Here is a 20,578-nt window from a genome sequence, read left to right on the forward strand (position 1 = left end):
GTGGTGTGCCGCTCCCCCGCGGAAGTGGGGAAAGTGGCTAGGGGGAACCGCCCTTCCACGGAGGTGGAAGGGTCGGTAGCCAACCCGGGAAGAACCAGCAGCAAACCCGGGGAGGGCCGAGCAGACAAAAGAACAGCGCAGGGTCCTGTGTCGTTCCTCCACGAAGAGGGGGAGCGACATAATGGTGCCGTGACTCGGATATGAAGCCTAGGCAGGGTTTAGTGTCGTTCCTCCATGAAGAGGGGGAGCGACACCCAAGGTGTCAGTCAGAAAGTCACATATCTCCAGAGTAGCTAATACAATAAAGTTTCCGAAACTGCACCCAAAGTACAGCCATAATTACTCACTATGGAGCCACAGGAAGGAGCCAACGAATCCATAGCGTTTTGGAAAACAATGTTTATTTATTTATTTTTTTTATTTTTATTTTTTATTTTTTTTTAATTTTTTTTTATTTTATTTTATTTTTTTTTATTTTTGACAGGCAGAGTGGACAGTGAGAGAGAGAGACAGAGAGAAAGGTCTTCCTTTGCCGTTGGTTCACCCTCCAATGGCCGCCGCTGCAGCCGGCGCACCGCGCTGATCCGATGGCAGGAGCCAGGATCCAGGTGCTTTTCCTGGTCTCCCATGGGGTGCAGGGCCCAAGCACCTGGGCCATCCTCCACTGTACTCCCTGGCCACAGCAGAGAGCTGGCCTGGAAGAGGGGCAACCGGGACAGAATCCGGCGCCCCGACCGGGACTAGAACCCGGTGTGCCGGCGCCGCAAGGTGGAGGATTAGCCTATTGAGCCACGGCGCCGGCTCGAAAACAATGTTTAAACCGTGACTACCGCATGTCTTCAAGCCATCAGACATGAGGGAAAAGCTCTCTCCTATACTTGATTCTCCCACCACCTCTCAGAAGCTGATTGTCGTGGTCTCCTGTGTCTGCACTAACAGCCCGGGGCGGGTGTGTGTGTGTGGGTGTGTGTGTGGTGACAACGAACCTTCAGGGCCTTTCGCAGCTCCTGCACGTCGTAGAGCACGGTGGGCATCATCATCCCCACGATCACTTGCTCGAAGTTGCCGCTCAGTTCTGACTTCAAGTCATCTACGAGGTCCTGTGGTTCAAGAAAGGCGCTCGGCTGAGTCGCTGGGGCGATTTAAACCAGCCACTCCCCAAGTGGGGGCCAGGGACGTCTGGGGGCTCCAACACCTCCAGGGGGCCAACAAGGTCAAAGAGGTCTTCATAAATACACCAAGACATCATTTGCTTTTTCATGCTCATTCTCTCCCATGCATATGGTGGAATTTTTCTAAGACTACTCAACAAATCTATATATGTACCATCTATATACAATTAAGTCAAAAGGCTACAAAAATACTCCCCACTTTTCCAACTCTACATATATCCATGACAAACTTTTCTTCAAAAACCTCAATGATAATTCCTAATGCAAAAGCAGATATGAAAATCCAGCTGTCTTCTATTAAGGCAGATATTAAGGAGATTGCAAAATGTAAGACACTCCCAAGTTTCTCACTAATTTTTTTTGGTTTTGGCATATAAAGCTATTTTTCATAAAATATTATAGCAGCATGTAATACATTTATGATTTTTAAGTAAAATACATATTTGCAAATGCCACTTTTAATAAATGTTTATTTATTTTCAACTATTTGAAAGGCAGAGAGACAGAGAGACATAATCTTCCATCCAACGGTTCACTCTGCAAATGCCCATAACAGCCAGAGCTGGACGAGGCCAAAGCCGGAGCCTAGAACTCTGTCTGTGTCTCCCAAGTAGGTAGCAGGGGCCCAAGCATTTGGGCCATCGTCTGCTGCCTCCTAGGATGCAGGACCAGGAAGCTAATGGAGTAGCTGAGACTTGAACTGGCACTCTGGGGGCATCCCGAGTGGTGGCTTACCCTGCTGCAACACAAAGTCTGTCCTAAATGTCTTTGGTTTTAGTTTCTAATACGGTAACTGTTGATAGGTACAATTTATGAAACAGAAAAAGTCCTCTGTAACTGAAGAATAAAAGGAGCCCGGAGGTCAAAACATTTGTAGATGCTGACTGCAAATCTGTATTTGCTTCCTTAACAATATATCCTGAATGTATTTTCCAGTCCATATTTACCTATGACATTTTTAACAGCTGCAGATGTTTCTATAGGTAAGATGCAGTATAATTTCTTTATCCAGTCATCTGTTTCTTTATTTCTACTATAATGTATACAAGGCATTTAATTGTATCTTTGTGACTATTTTTGATTATATCTTAAGGCTCCTTTCCTAAAATTAAATGTAACTATTAAGACAAATAATCAAATTCTAATGACATTTATCATATATATTTTTATTTTTAATTGGCACATAATAATTGCACATTTTGGTAGTACACAGTGTGGTGTTTCAATATTTGTACACTATGTGCAACAATCAGACCAGGGTAATCAGCACTTTCATCACCTCAAACATTTCTCATTTCTTTGTGTTGGGAACATTCAAAATCATCTTCACTAGGAATTTCGAGATATACAAGTGTTTTACACCAGTTACCTTTCTGTGCTATAGAATGTTGGAAGTTATTCTTCCTGACCAATTGCACTCCTATACCCATTAAACATTCTCTCTGCATCAAAGGTATTTATTCACTTCACATCTCCTCAGAATTTAAGAACCTGCTTAAGATCCACCAACTAAAAAGGAGCTGAAGGTGTCAGTGCAAGTACTTAGGCCCCTGCCATCTACATGGGAGACCTGGATGGAGTGCCAGGCTCCTGGCTTCAGCCTGGCTCAGCCCTGGCTTTTGTAGGCATTTGGGGCAGCAAACCAGCAGATGAGTGATCTAACTCTGATGGCCTTTTTCTCTCTCTAAAAATTAAAAAAAAAAGTAAAGAAAATGGAGCTGAGCTACTATCCAAATCCAGGTCTGTGATTCCCATAAACCTGATTCCACAACATTTCCTATCAACTTACTGTGCGTATTTTAAAGTTACATCCATCTTCTAATGAACGGGCAGATGGATGACTGAATGAGTGCTCAGTTCTTTAATGTTGGCCATCTTAATATACTTCCACCAGATTAGTTTTAATTCTGAAGCTAAATAGCAATCCTAAAGATAACAGGCAACATCGATTAGATCTCTAGTTTATGTATTACATGCATGTTCTGCCAATTAGTGCTTATTCAATTTCACTGGGAACAGAGAAGAGTTGAAAATATCCAGCAAATAGTCTGAGCATTTCTGATCTTAGGAGCTCCATGGCCTACATGCAGGTGCTCTGGGCAACAGCTGAGCTGGCCCTCCCCTATCCAGCAGCTTATTGCATGTCCCTGAGAAGTACCTTAGTCCAACAGGTTATAAAGTATTTCAAGAATAAAAATGTTTATCATAGACTTACTGTACTGTAAGACCTGGAGACACTCACTGGTAAGGTTTCCTCAATAAAAAGATTCTCATTGACCACACAGATGGGTTTTCAGTGATGTGTAAACATTGGGTAGGAAGATTCTGGTCAGGAGACTAAACAGAAGGTTCCTAAGAGGTGAGGGAACACCCTTGGACTGCCTAAGCTACTATCTATACTACCTGTGAGCAAACACCCAGACACAGACACATCAGCTACCACATGTATATTCCTACAAGGATACACCCATCCATAAACACATAAAGTGCATTCCAGACTTGAGGGGTGTCACCAATAGAGGCTCATCAAAGTATAAATGTATGTACAAATGGGTTCATGTGGATGTGTCAGAATAGACACCAAATCCTAGGACAGCCTACTGAAAACAAACTGGATTTAAATACTTTAGTCAGTTTGGCAAGACTGAATCTATAGTGGCCTAAGAGAAGTCATCGGGGCCAGAGAAGTAGCTCTAGAAACCCAGCCTTGCCTAGTGCTCAGAAGGGTGGTGGTGGAACCCAGACAATTAACAAGGGCCTGCAAGGACTTGGAAGGAAAGGGGCTCTGAACAATCAAGAGCTCCCTGAAGTCAATGCGTTGAAATCATTTTGGTTTCTGTTTTCAAGAACATCTTTAAACAAGACAAAGGACCCAGCTTTCAAAGCACAGGACCACTGCACACATCTTGATCCAGGGAGAGGTCGGGACAAGTCCCTGACCCCCTACCCAGGGCGGGAGAACCTGAGCCTACCCTGCCGATGGTGGACTTGTAGGCTGTCCTGATTTCCTGGCGCTGGGCGGTGTTGCGGTAGGCAAGGACTTGAATGATGGCGTCCTCATCGGTGCCTGCAGAGAAGAGTGAGAAAGTGGGAGGCGGTGGGTGAGAGGACCTGAGAGAGGAATGAGAAGGTGGCGGTTTCTGTGGACACTGGAGTTCCCAAACACATGCTGCGAGCATGGTAAGAGGGCTTGTCTGTTTTATTGGGAAACAGAGGCCAGAGGGCTGCCTTCATCTCTCCTTGAATTAGCTGTTCACCACCACAGACAGTACCATGGGCAGCTTCTCCAAATGTGAATGATGACAGCACTTTCCCTGTAGGACTGCTGCAAGTGTTAAATAAAATCATTAAGTGAATTACTCAGCGCAATGCCCAGCGCTCATTAAGATTCTATAAATGTTGACTGGGATAATTCTTCCCCACTCCTGGAATTCTACTCATGTCTTTTGGGTCACCTATCATCTGTCTTGCCCTTTCTTGCCTGTTCTCTCTTAATCATTTCCTCTGAGTTTTGAAACAACTCAAACATGTCTTTAATTCACTGCTTTTCAGATTAAATTGGCAGCTCCCTGCATGCATAAGTGTTTTCTTTAAGACATTTTTTGTAAAGAAAATAAATGTATTTCTTACAGTTTGGGAGGCTGGTAGGCCCAGATTGAGGGGGCCACAGCTGGTGGGGACCCTGCAAAGTCCCACTGTCTGGGGGCATGCCATGGTTAGGCAGCGCAGGCTGCTCCACTCACAGTATTTTAAAATCTGTAATTGTGTTTTTCACCTCCAAGTATCTTTCCCTATCTCAGATGGTTCCCTTTGTATAACCATGGGCAACTCTCCATGACACAACATCCTACCAAAACAAAATTACAAATTATGAAAATTGGCAATAAATAAATAAATGGCAAATGCAAGATTGTAAAAAAAAAAAAAAAGAAAGAAAGAAAAGAAAAGAAAATTGGCCTATTTCCTGCAGCAACTTTTACCAAGGGAACTTTATTCTGATTGTTCAGCTTTTGCCCTCATCTTTCTAACAGTTGGATGCGCAAATATATGAGTTTGTGCTGGATGGGAAGCTGTTGTGGACTAAAGTGATTCTACTGAAATATTCCTGGGAGACATGAAAAAAACACAGGTTCACCATAATTAGAGACGCAGAAAAATGTGCAGGGTAGGGAGAAGGCTATGGAATTTTAAGTTTACACACCTTTGGGGCCTACTGTCTGTCTTTATGAAAAAAGAGAGAGGGTAGATACAACCCTCCTTTTCTCCTTCAGAATTCTCTGCTGGGGGAGAAGGTTCTGGACTCATGACCTTTTGCTCACCCTGTTTTTGTGAAAGGTACCACCCTTCCTCCAGTCAACCAAATTTGAACCTCAAAATAGCTTTCATTTTTTTTACCCTTTCCCTTGATCCACACTCAAATTTCCTGCCAAGTCCTACAAAATCTTGCTCTGTAGTCTTTTCTGTCCCCCCTGTAAATTCCTACCCGCTCCAGCTCAGGGTTCAGGGTTTCTTCTTAGACAAGTGCAGAAGTCCACTAAGCCACATTCTTACCTCCTAATTGGTCTGCCCAGATTCCTGCCACACGCCTCCTTCCAAAAAGAAAAGCTCTCACAGTGTGCCTGCCTTGCTCAAATACGCACAATGGCTTCCTAGGCTGTGCCGAATGGGCAGAGCACTCTGACATCCAAGACTCCCACTCCTGATTGCAAGCATCCACATAAACGGATACCAGGCAGCCAAATTCACAGACTGAGCTCCTGAATCCTGGTGCTTTACCCACTCATACTGCCCTCCATTCTCCACCGAGCACTTTCATTAGCAGCTTGAACCCTGCCACTTAGCGTCACAGTTCTGGCATTTGTTGTTCCCTGGCCAGGTCTCTGGGACATCTGTGTGCTTCTGCAGGTGGCATTCTCAGTGGCACCCCACCAACCTCCCTCTGGAATTTGCCTTCTCAGAAAGCTCCCAAGCTGCCTACTGCTGCCCTGTTAGAACCTCCTACTGCACAGTAGCTGGCCTCCTATCCATGGGTTTCTTTTGGATTCAACCCACCATGGATCAAAAATATTAGGAAATATAGTCATGTCTGTTCTAAACAAGTACAGAGTTTTTGGGTTTTTTTCTTGTCATCCACTAAACAAGACAGGATAACAATTATTTACATAGCATTTGTACTAGGTATAAGTAATCTAGAGATGATTTAAAGTATATGGGAAGGGCCGGCGCCGTGGCTCAATAGGCTAATCCTCCGCCGCCGGCGCCGGCACACCGGGTTCTAGTCCCGGTCGGGGCACCGGATTCTGTCCCGGTTGTCCCTCTTCCAGGCCAGCTCTCTGCTGTGGCCCGGGAGTGCAGTGGAGGATGGCCCAGGTGCTTGGTCTCCATGGGAGACCAGGATAAGCACCTGGCTCCTGCCGGATCAGCAAGGCGGCCATTGGAGGGTGAACCAAAGGCAAAAGGAAGACCTTTCTCTCTCTCTCTCTCTCTCTCTCTCTGTCTGTCTCTCTATCCACTCTGCCTGTAAAAAAAAAAAAAAAAAAAAAAAAAAAAGTATATGGGAGAATTGTACCAGTAATATGCAAATACTGCGCCATTTAACATAAGGGACTTGAGCATCCATGGATTTTGATATCCATGGTAGATCCTGGAACCAATCCCCACTGACACCCAGGAAGAACTATACACCACAACTCCCTGTAGCCTCAGCGTGTGCTATTCCACTCACCTGAAATACATTCTCTCTTAACTCTGCTGAAACTCCACTCATCTCCCAAAGCCATCTCGAATTCTACATCCTCCGAGAAGTTTTGCCAGACTCCCCCAAATGAAATGTGATCTCTTCTCTTTGAACCCCAATGGGATCTTGTTTGTGCCTCCCTCTCAGGATCACATTGTGAGCAGGTCACAGTTCAGCTCTGCACAGGTCCTAGCTATGCTTGCCTTGTGGACTCTGACCGCCAGCACGAGGTCTTACAGTCCCCATCTCCTCCTAGAGTCCAGCTCATACCGGCCCATGTACAGCAGGCACTGCATAAGGCTGCTTCTGACAAATGTCTCCTGACTCTTGTTTTGAGAATTCTGAATGCCATGTAATATACATACGGAATTATAGTGTCCTTGCTATGGAGCACAAAATTGGGAAAAACCAGAAAACTAAAAACTGGTGTGTCCAATGTGTTCTCCATTTTGTTTACGAGAGAGAGAGAGAGAGAGAGAGAGAGAAAGAGAATGAGAAGGATGCAAGCATTTAGAGCAGCGTTGTGTTCAGAGGTTGGCAATAGCACGTACTGGCTACAGCTGCAGCTCTGGAGTTGGGCTACCTTGAATCCTGGCTCTACCACTTCCTAGTTCTGAGACCTTGGGCAAGTTAGCCACCCTCCTCACACCTGGGTTCTCAGCATACAACAAGCTGCTGTCAGGGTTAAAACATGCAACAGAAAAGCATCTAATCTTCATGCCTGACACGTAGCAGAGCTTAATAACTGCTGGCTATTATTGATTCTGCAGTTGTTGGTGTCAGCAGAATTAAGGCTACGTAAAATAAATCCTCTGGATAGAAAGACAGGGAAATGAGGCCTCATGCTAAGTGTATTGCCCCCATCTCAAGGAGATTCTAAATAGTAGCCACTTCCCTGGCCCAAGGCCTACCCGGGCAAGGTGTTGGAGGCAGGGAGTAGGCCAGAGCAGACTGCAGAGCCATCCCAGCAGGAGGCCTTTAGCCCTTAGGAAGCTAACTGAGGGGGGAGAGTCCTGGAAGACCCTTCTCACACAGAATCCCACAGGCTGCATGCCGGTGCTGTCACAGCTGTGCCCATCACGGCAGCAGAAAGCAGAGGGACTGAAGGGGAAGAAGGTGGACTCAGAGCCGGCAGGCCTGGGCCTGAGACTGGGCTCCACTGTGAGCCGGGACCAACTTACTAAGAGCCTTTTGTGAGAGCTGCTTGGCTCCTCTGGGTCTGTTTCACACCTGTGAAATGAGACTAAAATAACCAGAGCAACAGCCTCGTTCCCTAAACCGCAGGGTTGTCTCACATCCAATGAGATGATGTTTGCAGAAGTGCTCTGTCAATCTTACAGCTGTGCACACAGCTGTACACATTGCTGCACTCACTGGAAAACAACTACTAAAAAATCTAAAGTTTAAGAAGGTTCACGATGTCATAACTCAAAGCAGATTTAAACAGCTGGGGAAATCCATAACAGGTGCTTTAAATTTAAAGCTCTTCACTAAAGTGAAAATGTAATTCATGCCTTCCCATCCAACTGGTCTTGAAAAGCCAACTTGTTCCCACTGTGTTTTCTTAAAAGCAGCCCTACTCACAACTACCCACGGACACGGCAGCCTCCCCTGGGCCCCTGCGACCCACCTGCAGCGGAACACTTACCGAGTCCTTTCATGGCCTTCCGCAGGGCCTGGGCATCTTCGGCAGCGTTGAATCCTGAAGCAGCTTTGATGGTCCCTCCTTTGGATGCCTGAGTACACGGAGAGTGACGTGACTGAGGGCAGCACCTGACCTCCCAGGTGGCAAACCTTCCCTGAGCCCCTCCACGGCCGACACCATTCCAGGTGCTGGAGATGCTCCGTGACCACGAGACACGAGGACCTTGCTCCCAGTGAGCAGCTGCTGTAGTTGAGAGGGAGGCAGTGCACAAGCCACAGATACATGCTCTGTAAGTGCCTGGTGGTGGGAGGTGCTGCAAAGCCGACGGAGAGGTCCTTAGAGGGGCTGCTCTGAAGAGTGAACCTCATGCTGGGAGCTGAGCCACCCGAAGCAGCTGACCATGCAGAGACAGAGGGCAAGTGTTACAGGCAGAGCTGACAGTCATGGCTGCAGCGGGTGGGTCAGAGGCCAGGGTGGCCCAACTTGGTGGGCAAGGAGGGCAGTGGTAACATTAGTTACACCCCCATCTGCCAAGCAATCCTGTTCCCCCACAAAAGGGAAGAAAAATTAAACTGGAATCCAATAAAGGCACTAGAGCTAAAAACCCACTTACAGTAAACAGAGAGGAAAATGTTAAACCATCCTACAGTGTTGCCATCAGAAAATCCAGACTATAAGCAATACTATTTAACAAATGATCCTGTTTCTCCAACAAATACAATGTAGAGGGAATTTAAAAAGAAACAGAGGGAGCTACAGTTTAAAAGAGATGAAAAAGTCCTATCCATGATCATATGTGAACTGTATTCAGATCCTTAATCAAACACAGACATTTATGAGACAATTGGAAATTTGGACACCAAGTTGAGATTTGATGATATTGAGGAATCAATCTCAACATTTTTAGATATGAGAATGATACTATCATTGTATTTTATATTTTAAGAGGCTTATACAGATTTAAAATAGTTTATGGCTGAAATGATAAGATGTCTGACTTTTTTTCAAATTAACACAAGTGGGAGGAGAGGTAAGTAAAGAAGAAATAAGATTGATCGTGAGTTAATAATTATTGTTAGGCACACAAAGGAGTTCTGTTTACTTTTGTATATGTTTAAACTTTTCCATAATAAAAATTGAAAATTTAAAAAAAGAGAGGGGCAGGTGTTGCAGTGCAGTAGTTAAAATACCACTTGGGATGTTGGCGTCCATATCAGAGTGCCTGAATTTGAGTCACGGTTCCACTTCCAATCCAACTTCCTCCTAACGTGCACTCTGGGAGGAGCAGGTGATGGCTCACATGGTTGGGTTCCAGGATCCTGGCTGACCTAGCCCAGCCCTGACTGCTATAATCATTTGAAAGTAAATCAGTGGATGGAAGAGCGCTCTCTCATGTGTGTGCGTGTGCACACATTATGCCTTTCAAAAATAAAAAGATAAAATAGATAAAACCTTTATTTTAAAATAATGCAAGAAAGAAAATGAGAGAAGTGGCAGGCAGCCCTTCCAAGCTAGTTAGAGTTTGTATTTTACTCTAAGTGCAGTAGGAAGCCACTGATTCGTTTCAAGCAAGAAGATGGGGACACTGAGGCCTGATTCACACATTCAAAAGATCACTTGGGCTGCTGTGGGGGAGAGGCAGAGACCAGAGAAGAGTCTGGGCCAAGATCTGGGGGTGGGATCGATGCCAGATGAGGGCGGAGTGGGTGAGATGGAAATCAAGACTCAGCACGTGTTTGGGAGCAAAGGCGACGGAGCTTACTGATGAACTGGTGTGGGAGGTGAGGAGAGAAGCAGCAAGTCGGACTCTATGGCCTTTTCCCTGAGCAGCTTGAGCGCAGAAGGGGATTGTTTGCCCAGATGGGGAAAACTGCAGGAGGACTACCAGATCTGGGGTGGCGGTGGGATGTGATTTAGAAGTTCTGCTTTCCAAATGTTGAGTTTAGGAAGTCTATTAAATATCCAAGTGGAGCTATCAAAGGCACAGCTGGTTATACAATCCAGAGTCAAGTCTACATGACAAAGGTGGGCTGCATCAGCGTTTGGATGGTATTGGATGAGATGGCCTAGGGAGCAAATGAAGATAAAAAAGGACAGGATCCTAGGATGATCCTGGGACTCTCCAACAGTTAGGTCCAGCAAAGAAAAGATGACTGAAGACAGCAGCCTTGGAGGTAAGAGGCAAACCAGGGCAGTGTGCTGTCCAGAGGCTGGGGAAGGAGGGCATGGCCAGCACCTGCTACAGTGAGATGATTTGGAAGGAGTAGAGACACCAGAGTGGAACAGACCTGGGTTTGAATCCTGACTTCAACCTTTTTCAACTGTGTTACTTAAGCAAGTTTCGTTTTTCTCACCTATGTATTGGAACTTATGATATCAATGCATGCATTGTTATAATAATGAAGATAATACAGGAAAGCACTTAGCATAAGACCCAGAACAAAGTAAAACAAAAACTCAAATTAGATGGCTATCATCATCATTAAATATGAGTTCAACCACACTACCATAATAAATATTGATAGTGAGATTCTTTTATCTATTATAATATAATTTAATGCAACTGGATAGACTATGACAAGGCAGATTCTAGGAGAGGGCATTTATACAAGGTGGCAAAAACAGTGTAGAATGGAGCTAAAGCATTCTGGTGATTTAACTTCATCCAAGGATGTGCAAAGGCCGTCTAAAGGAATGGAGGGTTTTCATCTCCTTAGGGCAATCCTCCAGTGAGCCAGATTTGAGCTGACTGTGTTAGTCCACTGTGGCCCGGACGTCTCTGACTCACTATGTCCACATGAAGCCCATGCACGTAGCAGGTACAGCAGGGGAGTGGGCCTTCTCTGCTGAAGTACTGTCAAGTGTTCTCGCACAGGTGCATTCAGCGTTCAGTGCTTGGTGGTCCCTCTCTCTACGCTTGATGGAGAAAGGAAGAGATCTGTGACCTCAACCTCTCTGGGTGCTGTGATCACTTGAAAAATATCCCCCAGCCCCAAAATGTGTGTTGAAATCCTAAATCACGGGACTGCAAAATGTGACCTTATTTAGAAACAGGGTCATGGCAGAGATGTAGTCAGTTAAGATGAGGTCACACAGGAGGCGAGTGGGCTTCTAATCCAGTATGAATGGTGTCCTTATAAGAAGACAGCAGTGTGAAGAGAGACACGTGGCGAATACCACATGATGACAAAGGCAGAGACCAAAAGGATACAGCAGCAAGCCAAGGCACGCCTAAGTTTGCCTGCAAGCCACCAGAAACTAGCGAGAAGCAAGGACAGGTTCCTGTAGAGTTTTCAGAGGGGCATGATGCTGCTGATGCCTTGACTTTGGATTTCTGGCCTTCAGAACCATGAGGTAATAAATTCCTATTTTAAGCCACCCAGTCTGCGGTACTTTGGATCAGCAGCCCTGGAAAATGAATGCAGCAACTTTACTTTTCTTCCTCTACAATAAGCAAATTGGTGATTTGCTGTCAAAATTCCAACATGGCCTTTGGCCTCGCCATGAGACAGCTTTCTGAGCTGAATGCTTCACAAGGTTGTTTGGAACTCTAGTACTCAAAAATTTTGGATTGTACTCAAACACTTAAAGCCAACTGCATTGCTGAAGGATTAAATCAATATCTAACAAAGATGAACCAATAGAGGGATTCGCAAGGGTGGTACAGTCTATCAATTAGCATTCTCCATGACTCTTTTTACCTGGAAAAAGGTCAAGAAATGTTAACCTTGCAAACCCTATATTGGTTAATCTACTACTGTCCATTTTGGAAGACAAGTCATTCCATCCCAGTAAAGCCCACTGTGATAAGAGGCAAGGGAAACAGAGGGGATGTGGGAAAGAAAGACAAAAATGAATAGCTATGGGGCTGGCATTGTGGCGCAGCAGGTTAAAGCCACGGCCTGCAGCACTGGCATCCCATTCGAGCACCAGTTCAAGTTCTGGATGCTCCACTTCTGATCCAGCTCTCTGCTAATGCACCTGGGAAAGCAGAAGAGGATGGCCCAAGTGCTTGGCACCCTGCACCCACGTGAGAGACCCAGAAGAAGCTCTTGGCTCCTGGCTTTAACTTGGCCCAGCCGGGTTGTTGAGGCCATTTGGGGAGTGAACAAGCTGATGGACGATCTCTCTCTCTCTCTCTCTCCTTCTCTTTCTCTATAACTCTCTCAAATAAATAAGTAGGTCTTTTTTTTAAAAAATGAATATCTATTACAATTGATAAAATACCACTGTTTATTAATGATAAAAATAATAAATGGGGGCCGGTGCTGTGGCTTAGCGGGCAGGGCCACAGCCTGCAGTGCCGACATCCCATATGGGCACTGGTTCGAGTCCAGGCTGCTCCACTTCTGATCCGGCTCTCTGCTATGGCCTGGGAGGGCAGTAGAAGATAGCCCAAGTCCTTGGGCCCCTCCAACCACGTGGGAGACCCGGAAGAGGCTCCTGGCTCCTGGCTTTGGATCAGCGCAGCTCCGGCCATTATGGTCAACTGGGGAGTGAACTAGCAGATGGAAGACCTCTCTATCTCTCCCTCTCTCCCTGTGTAACTCTTTCAAATAAATAAATCTTTAAATAAATAAATAAATGTCAGAAAAACTGGAATGGAATCCAGTAGGATATTAATGAGTACTAAAAAAGCAATGGGAGAACAAACTATGGATACATCATGAACTGCAAAAAAAGTATATGTTCAGAGAAAGAAGCCAAACACAAAAAAGTACATACTGTATGATTGCACTACAGGATTCCATAGAGCAAGCTAAACTGATCTGTGTTGACAAGAGACAGCCGTTGGGTTTCTGGGTAGAGAACAGAGTGGGGACAAACCTGAGAGGCATGTTGAGGAGTTTCCAAGGGTGGGCATACATCCTTTCTTGATGGAAGGACACATTGCATGGTATACAAATGTGAATATGTTTGTCAAAACTCAACTACCAGCCACCTTAAGGCCTGTGCATTTTACTATATGCAAATTACACCTTTGTAAAAAAATTTTTAAGATTTTTGAATACATGGCCTTTAAAACATAAGGTTATTGTAGGGAATTTGAAATTTAAAAAAATTAAGAAAATTAAACACCCATAACTGCCATCTGGAGTAAACAAACTGTAAGATATAATATAAGCATATATATCATAAAGGTTATTAGATAAAGCATAAATTTAGGATGAATTATAATATTTGTATCCTACTTTACTTACTGCATTCTTCTTTTTTTTTTTTTTTTTTTTTTTTACAGGCAGAGTGGACAGTGAGAGAGAGAGAGAGAAAGGCCTTCCTTTTTGCCGTTGGTTCACTCTCCAATGGCCGCCGCGGCCGGTGCGCTGCAGCCGGCGCACCGCGCTGATCCGATGGCAGGAGCCAGGAGCCAGGTGCTTTTCCTGGTCTCCCATGGGGTGCAGGGCCCAAGCACCTGGGCCATCCTCCACTGCACTCCCTGGCCACAGCAGAGGGCTGGCCTGGAAGAGGGGCAACCGGGACAGAATCCGGCGCCCCGACCGGGACTAGAACCTGGTGTGCCGGCGCCGCAAGGCGGAGGATTAGCCTAGTGAGCCGCGGCGCCGGCCCTACTTACTGCATTCTAAGCATTTTCCTTTCTTTTTTTTTTTTAAAGACTTATTTATTGGTGCCAGAACTGTGGCATAGTAGGCTAAGCCTCCATCTGAAGGGCCAGCATCCCATATGGGCACCAGTTCATGTCTCAGGCTGCTCCTTTTCTGATCCAGCTCTCTGCTGTGGCCTGGGAAGGCAGCAGAGGATGGTCCAAGTGCTTGGGCCCCTGAGTCCACGTGGGAGATCCAGAAGAAGCTCCTGGCTCCTGGCTTCGGATCAGCTCAGCTCTAGCTGTTGCTGCCATTCGGGGAGCAAACCAGTGGATGGAAGACCTTTCTTTCTCTCTCCCTCTATGTCTATGACTCTACCTCTCAAATAAATAAATAATTTTTAAAAAGATTTATTTACTTATTTATTTGAAAGGTGGAGTTACATAGAGAGAGGGAGAAACAGACAGATCTTTCATCTGCTGGTTCACTTCCCAAATGGCCATAATGACCAGGGCTGAGCCAGGAACTCCATCTGGGTCTCCTACATGGGTGCAGGGGCCCAAGCACTTGGGCCATCTTCCGCTGCTTTCTCAGGATCATTAGCAAGGAGCTGGGTGAGAAGTCAAGCAGCTGGGACTCAAATCGGAGCCCACAGAGACGCCCGTGTCACAGGCGGCAGCTCAACCTGCTGAGCCACAGCGCCGGCTCCTCCAAGCATTTTCCTATACTTAAGAAGGGGGAGAAAGGGGGAGCAGGACATGAAACTGTTCTCTTTACCACTATTTAAATATATTATACCTATGAGTAGCGTCTATAATAAAGTGATGGAAAACAGTTGGAATTTCAATATTGCAACTATGTCAGGCTTTATGACCATTTGAAAGTTTACATCGTGAGGCTGAACATCTTTTCATTTGATTACCGTTTATAGCCCTTGCCTATTTTCCTGCTGACTATGGTCCTTTTCCTTTTCGTTACTGAACTCCATTTAGTTGATCCAAGAAGACTTTGATTATAATATAAATTAAACATGTTATCTCAAGGGGCTGGCATTGTGGCACAGTAGGCTAAGCCTCTCCCTCTGGCGCCGGAATCCCATATGGGTGCTGCTTCATGTCCTGGAAGAAGCTCCTGGCTCCTGGCTCAGATCAGCCCAGCTCCAGCCATTGTGGCCATTTGGGGAGTGAACCAGCAGATGCAACATATTTCTCTCCATCTCTCCCTCTGCCTGTAACTTTGCCTCTCAAAAAATTCAATAAAATCTTAAAAAAAGAATATTATCTCAAAAAATTAATAAAATATTCAGTTTTAAAGAAAGAAAAAAGATTAGAAGATAGGATTTGGGATGTTTTTGCCATAAAGAAATGTTAAATGTCTGAGGAGACAGATATATTTAACCTGATAGGACATTATGCAATGTATACATGTATCAAAACAGCACACTGCACCCCATAAATAGATCCCATTTAGATATGTCTTAAACATTTTATGCCTAAAATAAAAACTGTCAGTTAAAAAATGTCCTTTATCTGTCCCAATAAATAACTGTCTTAATGGAGAAATGGATTTTGTGAGGACAGCTGAGAGCACTGAGGGGTTCTGCTTCGTGGATAGCACACCACAGGGTCCCCCGCCACAGTCTTCACATGCAGGGAGGTCACAGGCTTGTGGAAGTCAGGAAGAGCATCCCATTCATTCTGAGCTCCCAGAAGCTTGTCCCATGGGCAGCGCAAGCAGGGCCACCATCAGCATTTCTGAATGTATCTTCTGGTGTGCAGGGAGAATCAATCAACAAGAGGTGGATTTTAAATAACACACAAGAGATTTTAGGCAGACTTGAATAAGTTTTGACCGTCAGGTATTGTGCAGGGAAATCTAGAGTGTTTCAGGTGAAAAGAAAATTGTAAGAGTATATTACTGTTTGTTCCGCATAGCTTACTTTACACATCCATCTTCCAAAAGGAAGGCATCTATGGTTGGCAGGACAGCCAGTTCCTCTCCAGGACTAGGATTCTACGTCCATTATTGCCTCCCAAAAGAGTGGGGTCAGGAGTCAGCTGCCTACCCAGACGCCTTCTCTGGTGGGAGGACAGGGAGCAGATGGCCAGCCTTAGAGGAGCTGTGTTTGCACCTCAGAGGCTCAGCTTCCACCTCAGCACTGAACTTCACAGAACTCTCAGAGGGATCCAATTCCAAACCCATTCCAAAGATCAGACAACCAAGATCTGAGACTCCTGGTCTCGGTGGAAAGCAGGAGGGGGCCCGAGGAGCCTGCGTCACCAGGAAACCTCTCTCTGGAAGAGGCCGACACGACGGGCTTCTCCAAAGTGTCCCCAGCAGTCCCGTCTGGGAGGCAGAAGCCACAGGAGTGGGAGTTTTTCCTTTTTATTTGCCTAAATGTTCCAAAATGAACACGCAGCACTCTGCACAGACAAAACTGTAACTTGTTTCTGTATTCTCAGAATATTAAAAGGATTTTCTCTTTGAACTGATTTTCAGGGTCAGGTTACTCACTACCCTTGAAAGAATTAAAATAGTGTGGAAAAAAAAAAAAAAAAGAACAAGAAGCTGTATTTTTCATGCCCCCCACCCCCACCACAGCTAAGCAAACAGCCCTTTGTTTAAACCAACAGTCCCTGGGTACACATCCTGTGCTTGTCTGCACCTGGCACCGGGAGGGTGAGGCACCCCACAGCTTACCATGGCCATGATGCTGTACTGAGATCAGAGTTCAGTCAGCCAAGCAGAAGATCTCTGTGAACAAAGCAGAGGGGAAATTACTGGAATGAGGGAAGTGGCATTAAAATCATTAATCAGGATAGCTTGCAGTTTGCAGGAAGATAAGCTAAGGGGAAATGACACACAATTTTATCAACAGGTCAGCTATTGATTAGCCAAAGAAACACGGGCTAGGCTAATCATTAAAGAGGAACTGCTGTAACAGTCAAATTTATCATATCAGCAAAATGCTCTCCTACTGGCTCTTCTGTTTGGACATACACCCTAGAGAAAGGATTCCTACAGCTTTGTTAGGGTACTGAAGACAGACATGGATTCTGAAGTACATGCTATAGTGGGTCAGAAGAGGTGCCCCTTGGAGAAGACCCATGCCATGTGTGTGTTTATGTGCATGTTCGTGTGTGTGTGTGTGTGTAGACAGGCTGGGAGCCCAATAAACATTAGAATCTTTTCATCTCCCACTGGCTCAGGATTAAAAATGCTTCTTCTCTGTCGGCTGTGGCCATATACAATCAGCTTCATCCTCAGCTTCCAGCACCACCCCTTTGCCACATCAAGAAGGCTTGAATCATCACATATATTTTTTCAATTATTCAGAATGCAAGAAATATTTTCATTGTAGATCAGGGCTCTTATGGGGTCCTCATGATACATAGGCATGCGAGGGGCAAGCCAATGGCCTCTTGCTCCAGATCTAAGTCATACAAACAAGGCTCCTTTTCTAAACAGTTCAGTAGATCCTTGGTACACAGAGAGTCATCCTAGAACCAGAAGTAGGCAGCCCTGGGTGCTTGTTAAAAATACATAATCTCTGGGGCAGGTGCTGTGGTGTAGTAGGCAAAGCCTCCACCTTGTGACACAGGCATCCCATATGGGCACCGGTTCTAGTCCCGGCTGCTTCTCTTCCAATCCAGCTCTCTGTTGTGGCCTGGGAAAGCAGTAGAAGATGGCCCAGTGCTTGGACCCCTGCACACGTGTGGGAGACCCAGTAGAAGCTCCTGGCTCCTGGCTTTGGATTGGCTCAGCTCCAGCCATTACAGACATCTGGGGAGTAAACCAGCAGGTATAAGACCTTTCTCTGTATCTGTAACTCTGCCTCTCAAATAAATAAATAAATCTTTTTAAAAAGTTAGGAATAGATTTTTTTTTTTTTTTGACAGGCAGAGTGGACAGTGAGAGAGAGAGACAGAGAGAAAGGTCTTCCTTTGCCGTTGGTTCACTCTCCAATGGCCGCCGCGGCCGGTGCGCTGCAGCCGGCGCACCGCGCTGATCCGATGGCAGGAGCCAGGAGCCAGGTGCTTTTCCTGGTCTCCCATGGGGTGCAGGGCCCAAGCACCTGGGCCATCCTCCACTGCACTCCCTGGCCACAGCAGAGAGCTGGCCTGGAAGAAGGGCAACCGGGACAGAATCCGGCGCCCCAACCGGGACTAGAACCCGGTGTGCCGGTGCCGCTAGGCGGAGGATTAGCCTAGTGAGCTGCGGCGCCGGCCGAGGAATAGATTTTTTAAATAAAATACATAATCACAGGCCCCATCACAGACCTCCTGCCAGAGTCTGCATCTGAGTAAGAGTCCCCAAATATCTGTCTGCTCAGTGATGTGACAAGCACTGGCCTAGACAATGCAACCAATCTCATGATAGCCAAGTCCCACATAACTCACTTTATTAACACTTATATCATGTATGTCACATTCACCTGTCATCTTCCAGCTATCCACAGGCCCTGCTCCATTCTTATGGTTTCCCACCACTCACTGCAGACTGATGTTGTATCACTTGCAGTTGGCAGAGAAAGCCAACTGGTTCTGTGACAAAGGCTAAGCAGAAGTCAGAGCTGGGAATAAGCAGCAGACACAGGGACAAAGCGGAGATAAGTCTTCAGGAACAGAAGGCTCATACCAGAGAAGGCTCAGAGATACAGCTGGGAGAGCTGGGAGGAACTAATGGCAAGAGCCTTGTGTGCCCAATGCAAGAGTTTGGCTTTATACTAAATGGGGAAATAGCAGGAAGTTTTTTTTGTCATTTGCAGAGAAGAGCCATAATAAAAGAAATGCTCTACCGGCCGGCACCGTGGCTCACTAGGCTAATCCTCCGCCTTGTGGCACCAGCACACTGGGTTCTAGTCCCGGTCGGGGCACCGGATTCTGTCCCGGTTGCCCCTCTTCCAGGCCAGCCCTCTGCTGTGGCCAGGGAGTGCAGTGGAGGATGGCCCAGGTGCTTGGGCCCTGCACCCCACGGGAGACCAGGAGAAGTACCTGGCTCCTGGCTTCGGATCAGCGCAGTGCGCCAGCTGCAGCGCACCGGCCATGGTGGCCATTGGAGGGTGAACCAACGGCAAAGGAAGACCTTTCTCTCTGTCTCTCTCTCACTGTCCACTCTGCCTGTCAAAAAAAAAAAGAAAAAGAAATGCTCTACCAAGTTACTGTACTCTGGTATAGACTGGGATGTGGGTGATTTGAGCGAGGGACAAGGAGTCATGAAGGCTTGAGAAATCAGGCACAGAGAGGTACAGATGAAGCCCTAGGCAGGGAATGGGGCCTGGAATGTGATACACAGATCTCTGGAAGCAGGACTTTATTGGATGTAGCAACTCATGGACTATATAAGTGTATTCATTCAATCACTGATATTCAAAAAGCATGGCCATATCCCAGTATACAAGAATAAGCCACCAAAGGGGGAAGGTGCAGAGAGACCAAAAAGAGAAGACAAATCCAAGACCACAGAGTATAATCAAGTGGGGGAACCTAGGACAGAAGCATGGTCTTGTGTAGCTGGAAGATAGATGGATCTCTGCACCAGAAAGCAGGAGGAAAACGGTCCTGTAGAACAAGGTGACCTGTGGCTACTTGGTGTGCACCTGGACTTTTTCAGGAAATATTTACATTTATAAGAGCCATTCTAGGCATCAGATAAGAGGAGAAGGTTATCCTAATGGCTTTGTTTACCTCACAGAGCTTGGGATGACCTCTAGGGTCACATGTAGGGCAAAATGGTGGTAATGGCCAAGAGGGTGGTTATGTCCATGGTGGCTGTGGTCAGGGTAAGCCAAATCCCTACAGTAACACAGTGAATAAGACAAAGAACCTGCCTTCAAGGAACTTCCAGTCTACCAGGAGAGACAGATGACACACAAACAAATGAATACATACTGCAGCTATCAGTAAGAGGAAAATATAATGGATACTAGTGCAGAGCAGGGGTCAGCAAACTTCATCAGCTCATGGGTCAAGTCCTGTCTTTGTCGCCTAAAAACGAAGAATGATTTCCACATTTTCAAATAGCTGACCAAAAAAAGTCAAAAGGATACTCATGTTATGCAAAAAATTATATGAGATTCAAACTTCAGTGTTAAGTTTAGCCTAAAGCTGCTTCCATACCTTTTAAGTCTGGCTTAAAGGTTTCTGCAGACTATCACCTTCTATTGTAACAAGTAGCTGAGTCTCAGCCAATCACAAGCAAACAATTGTTCTAACCATGCCCAAATAAGACAGATGGCAGCTGTAACCAATCAAGCTGGCTCTGTATCTCGTTTCTGTTTTCTGTATGTCACCTCCTTTTCTTTGGCTATAAATATGATCGGCCCATATAGTGGAGTGGGAAATTATGAATCATTTTTGGTCTAGACTGCTACCCAATTCTAGAATCATAATTAAAACCAACCAAAGTTCTAAAACATTAGATTTATTGTAATTTTGCTTTTAATGGCTTCCATAGATAAATATTTATTAGAACATAGCCT

The 20,578-nt window shown here is 45.7% G+C and overlaps 1 protein-coding gene across 2 annotated transcripts in view; it reads right to left on the reverse strand.

Moving 5' to 3' along the window:
• The window catches only part of ANXA4 (annexin A4), a 105,300-nt gene that overhangs the window by 22,819 nt on the left and 61,903 nt on the right, over positions 1–20,578 (reverse strand). For both annotated transcript variants that reach the window (XM_051842825.3, XM_070069010.2), the window contains 4 exons: positions 16,798–16,851; positions 8,558–8,645; positions 4,145–4,239; positions 987–1,100 (listed from right to left, as the gene is read on the reverse strand). In XM_051842825.3, coding sequence (XP_051698785.2) covers positions 987–1,100; positions 4,145–4,239; positions 8,558–8,645; positions 16,798–16,806 — 306 coding nt within the window. In that variant the 5' untranslated portion in view covers positions 16,807–16,851. The remainder of the gene's footprint in view (positions 1–986; positions 1,101–4,144; positions 4,240–8,557; positions 8,646–16,797; positions 16,852–20,578) is intronic.

This window comes from Oryctolagus cuniculus, chromosome 2, assembly GCF_051225735.1.
Source record: "Oryctolagus cuniculus isolate XC-2025 breed Fujian yellow rabbit chromosome 2, ASM5122573v1, whole genome shotgun sequence".
NCBI lineage: Eukaryota > Metazoa > Chordata > Mammalia > Lagomorpha > Leporidae > Oryctolagus > Oryctolagus cuniculus.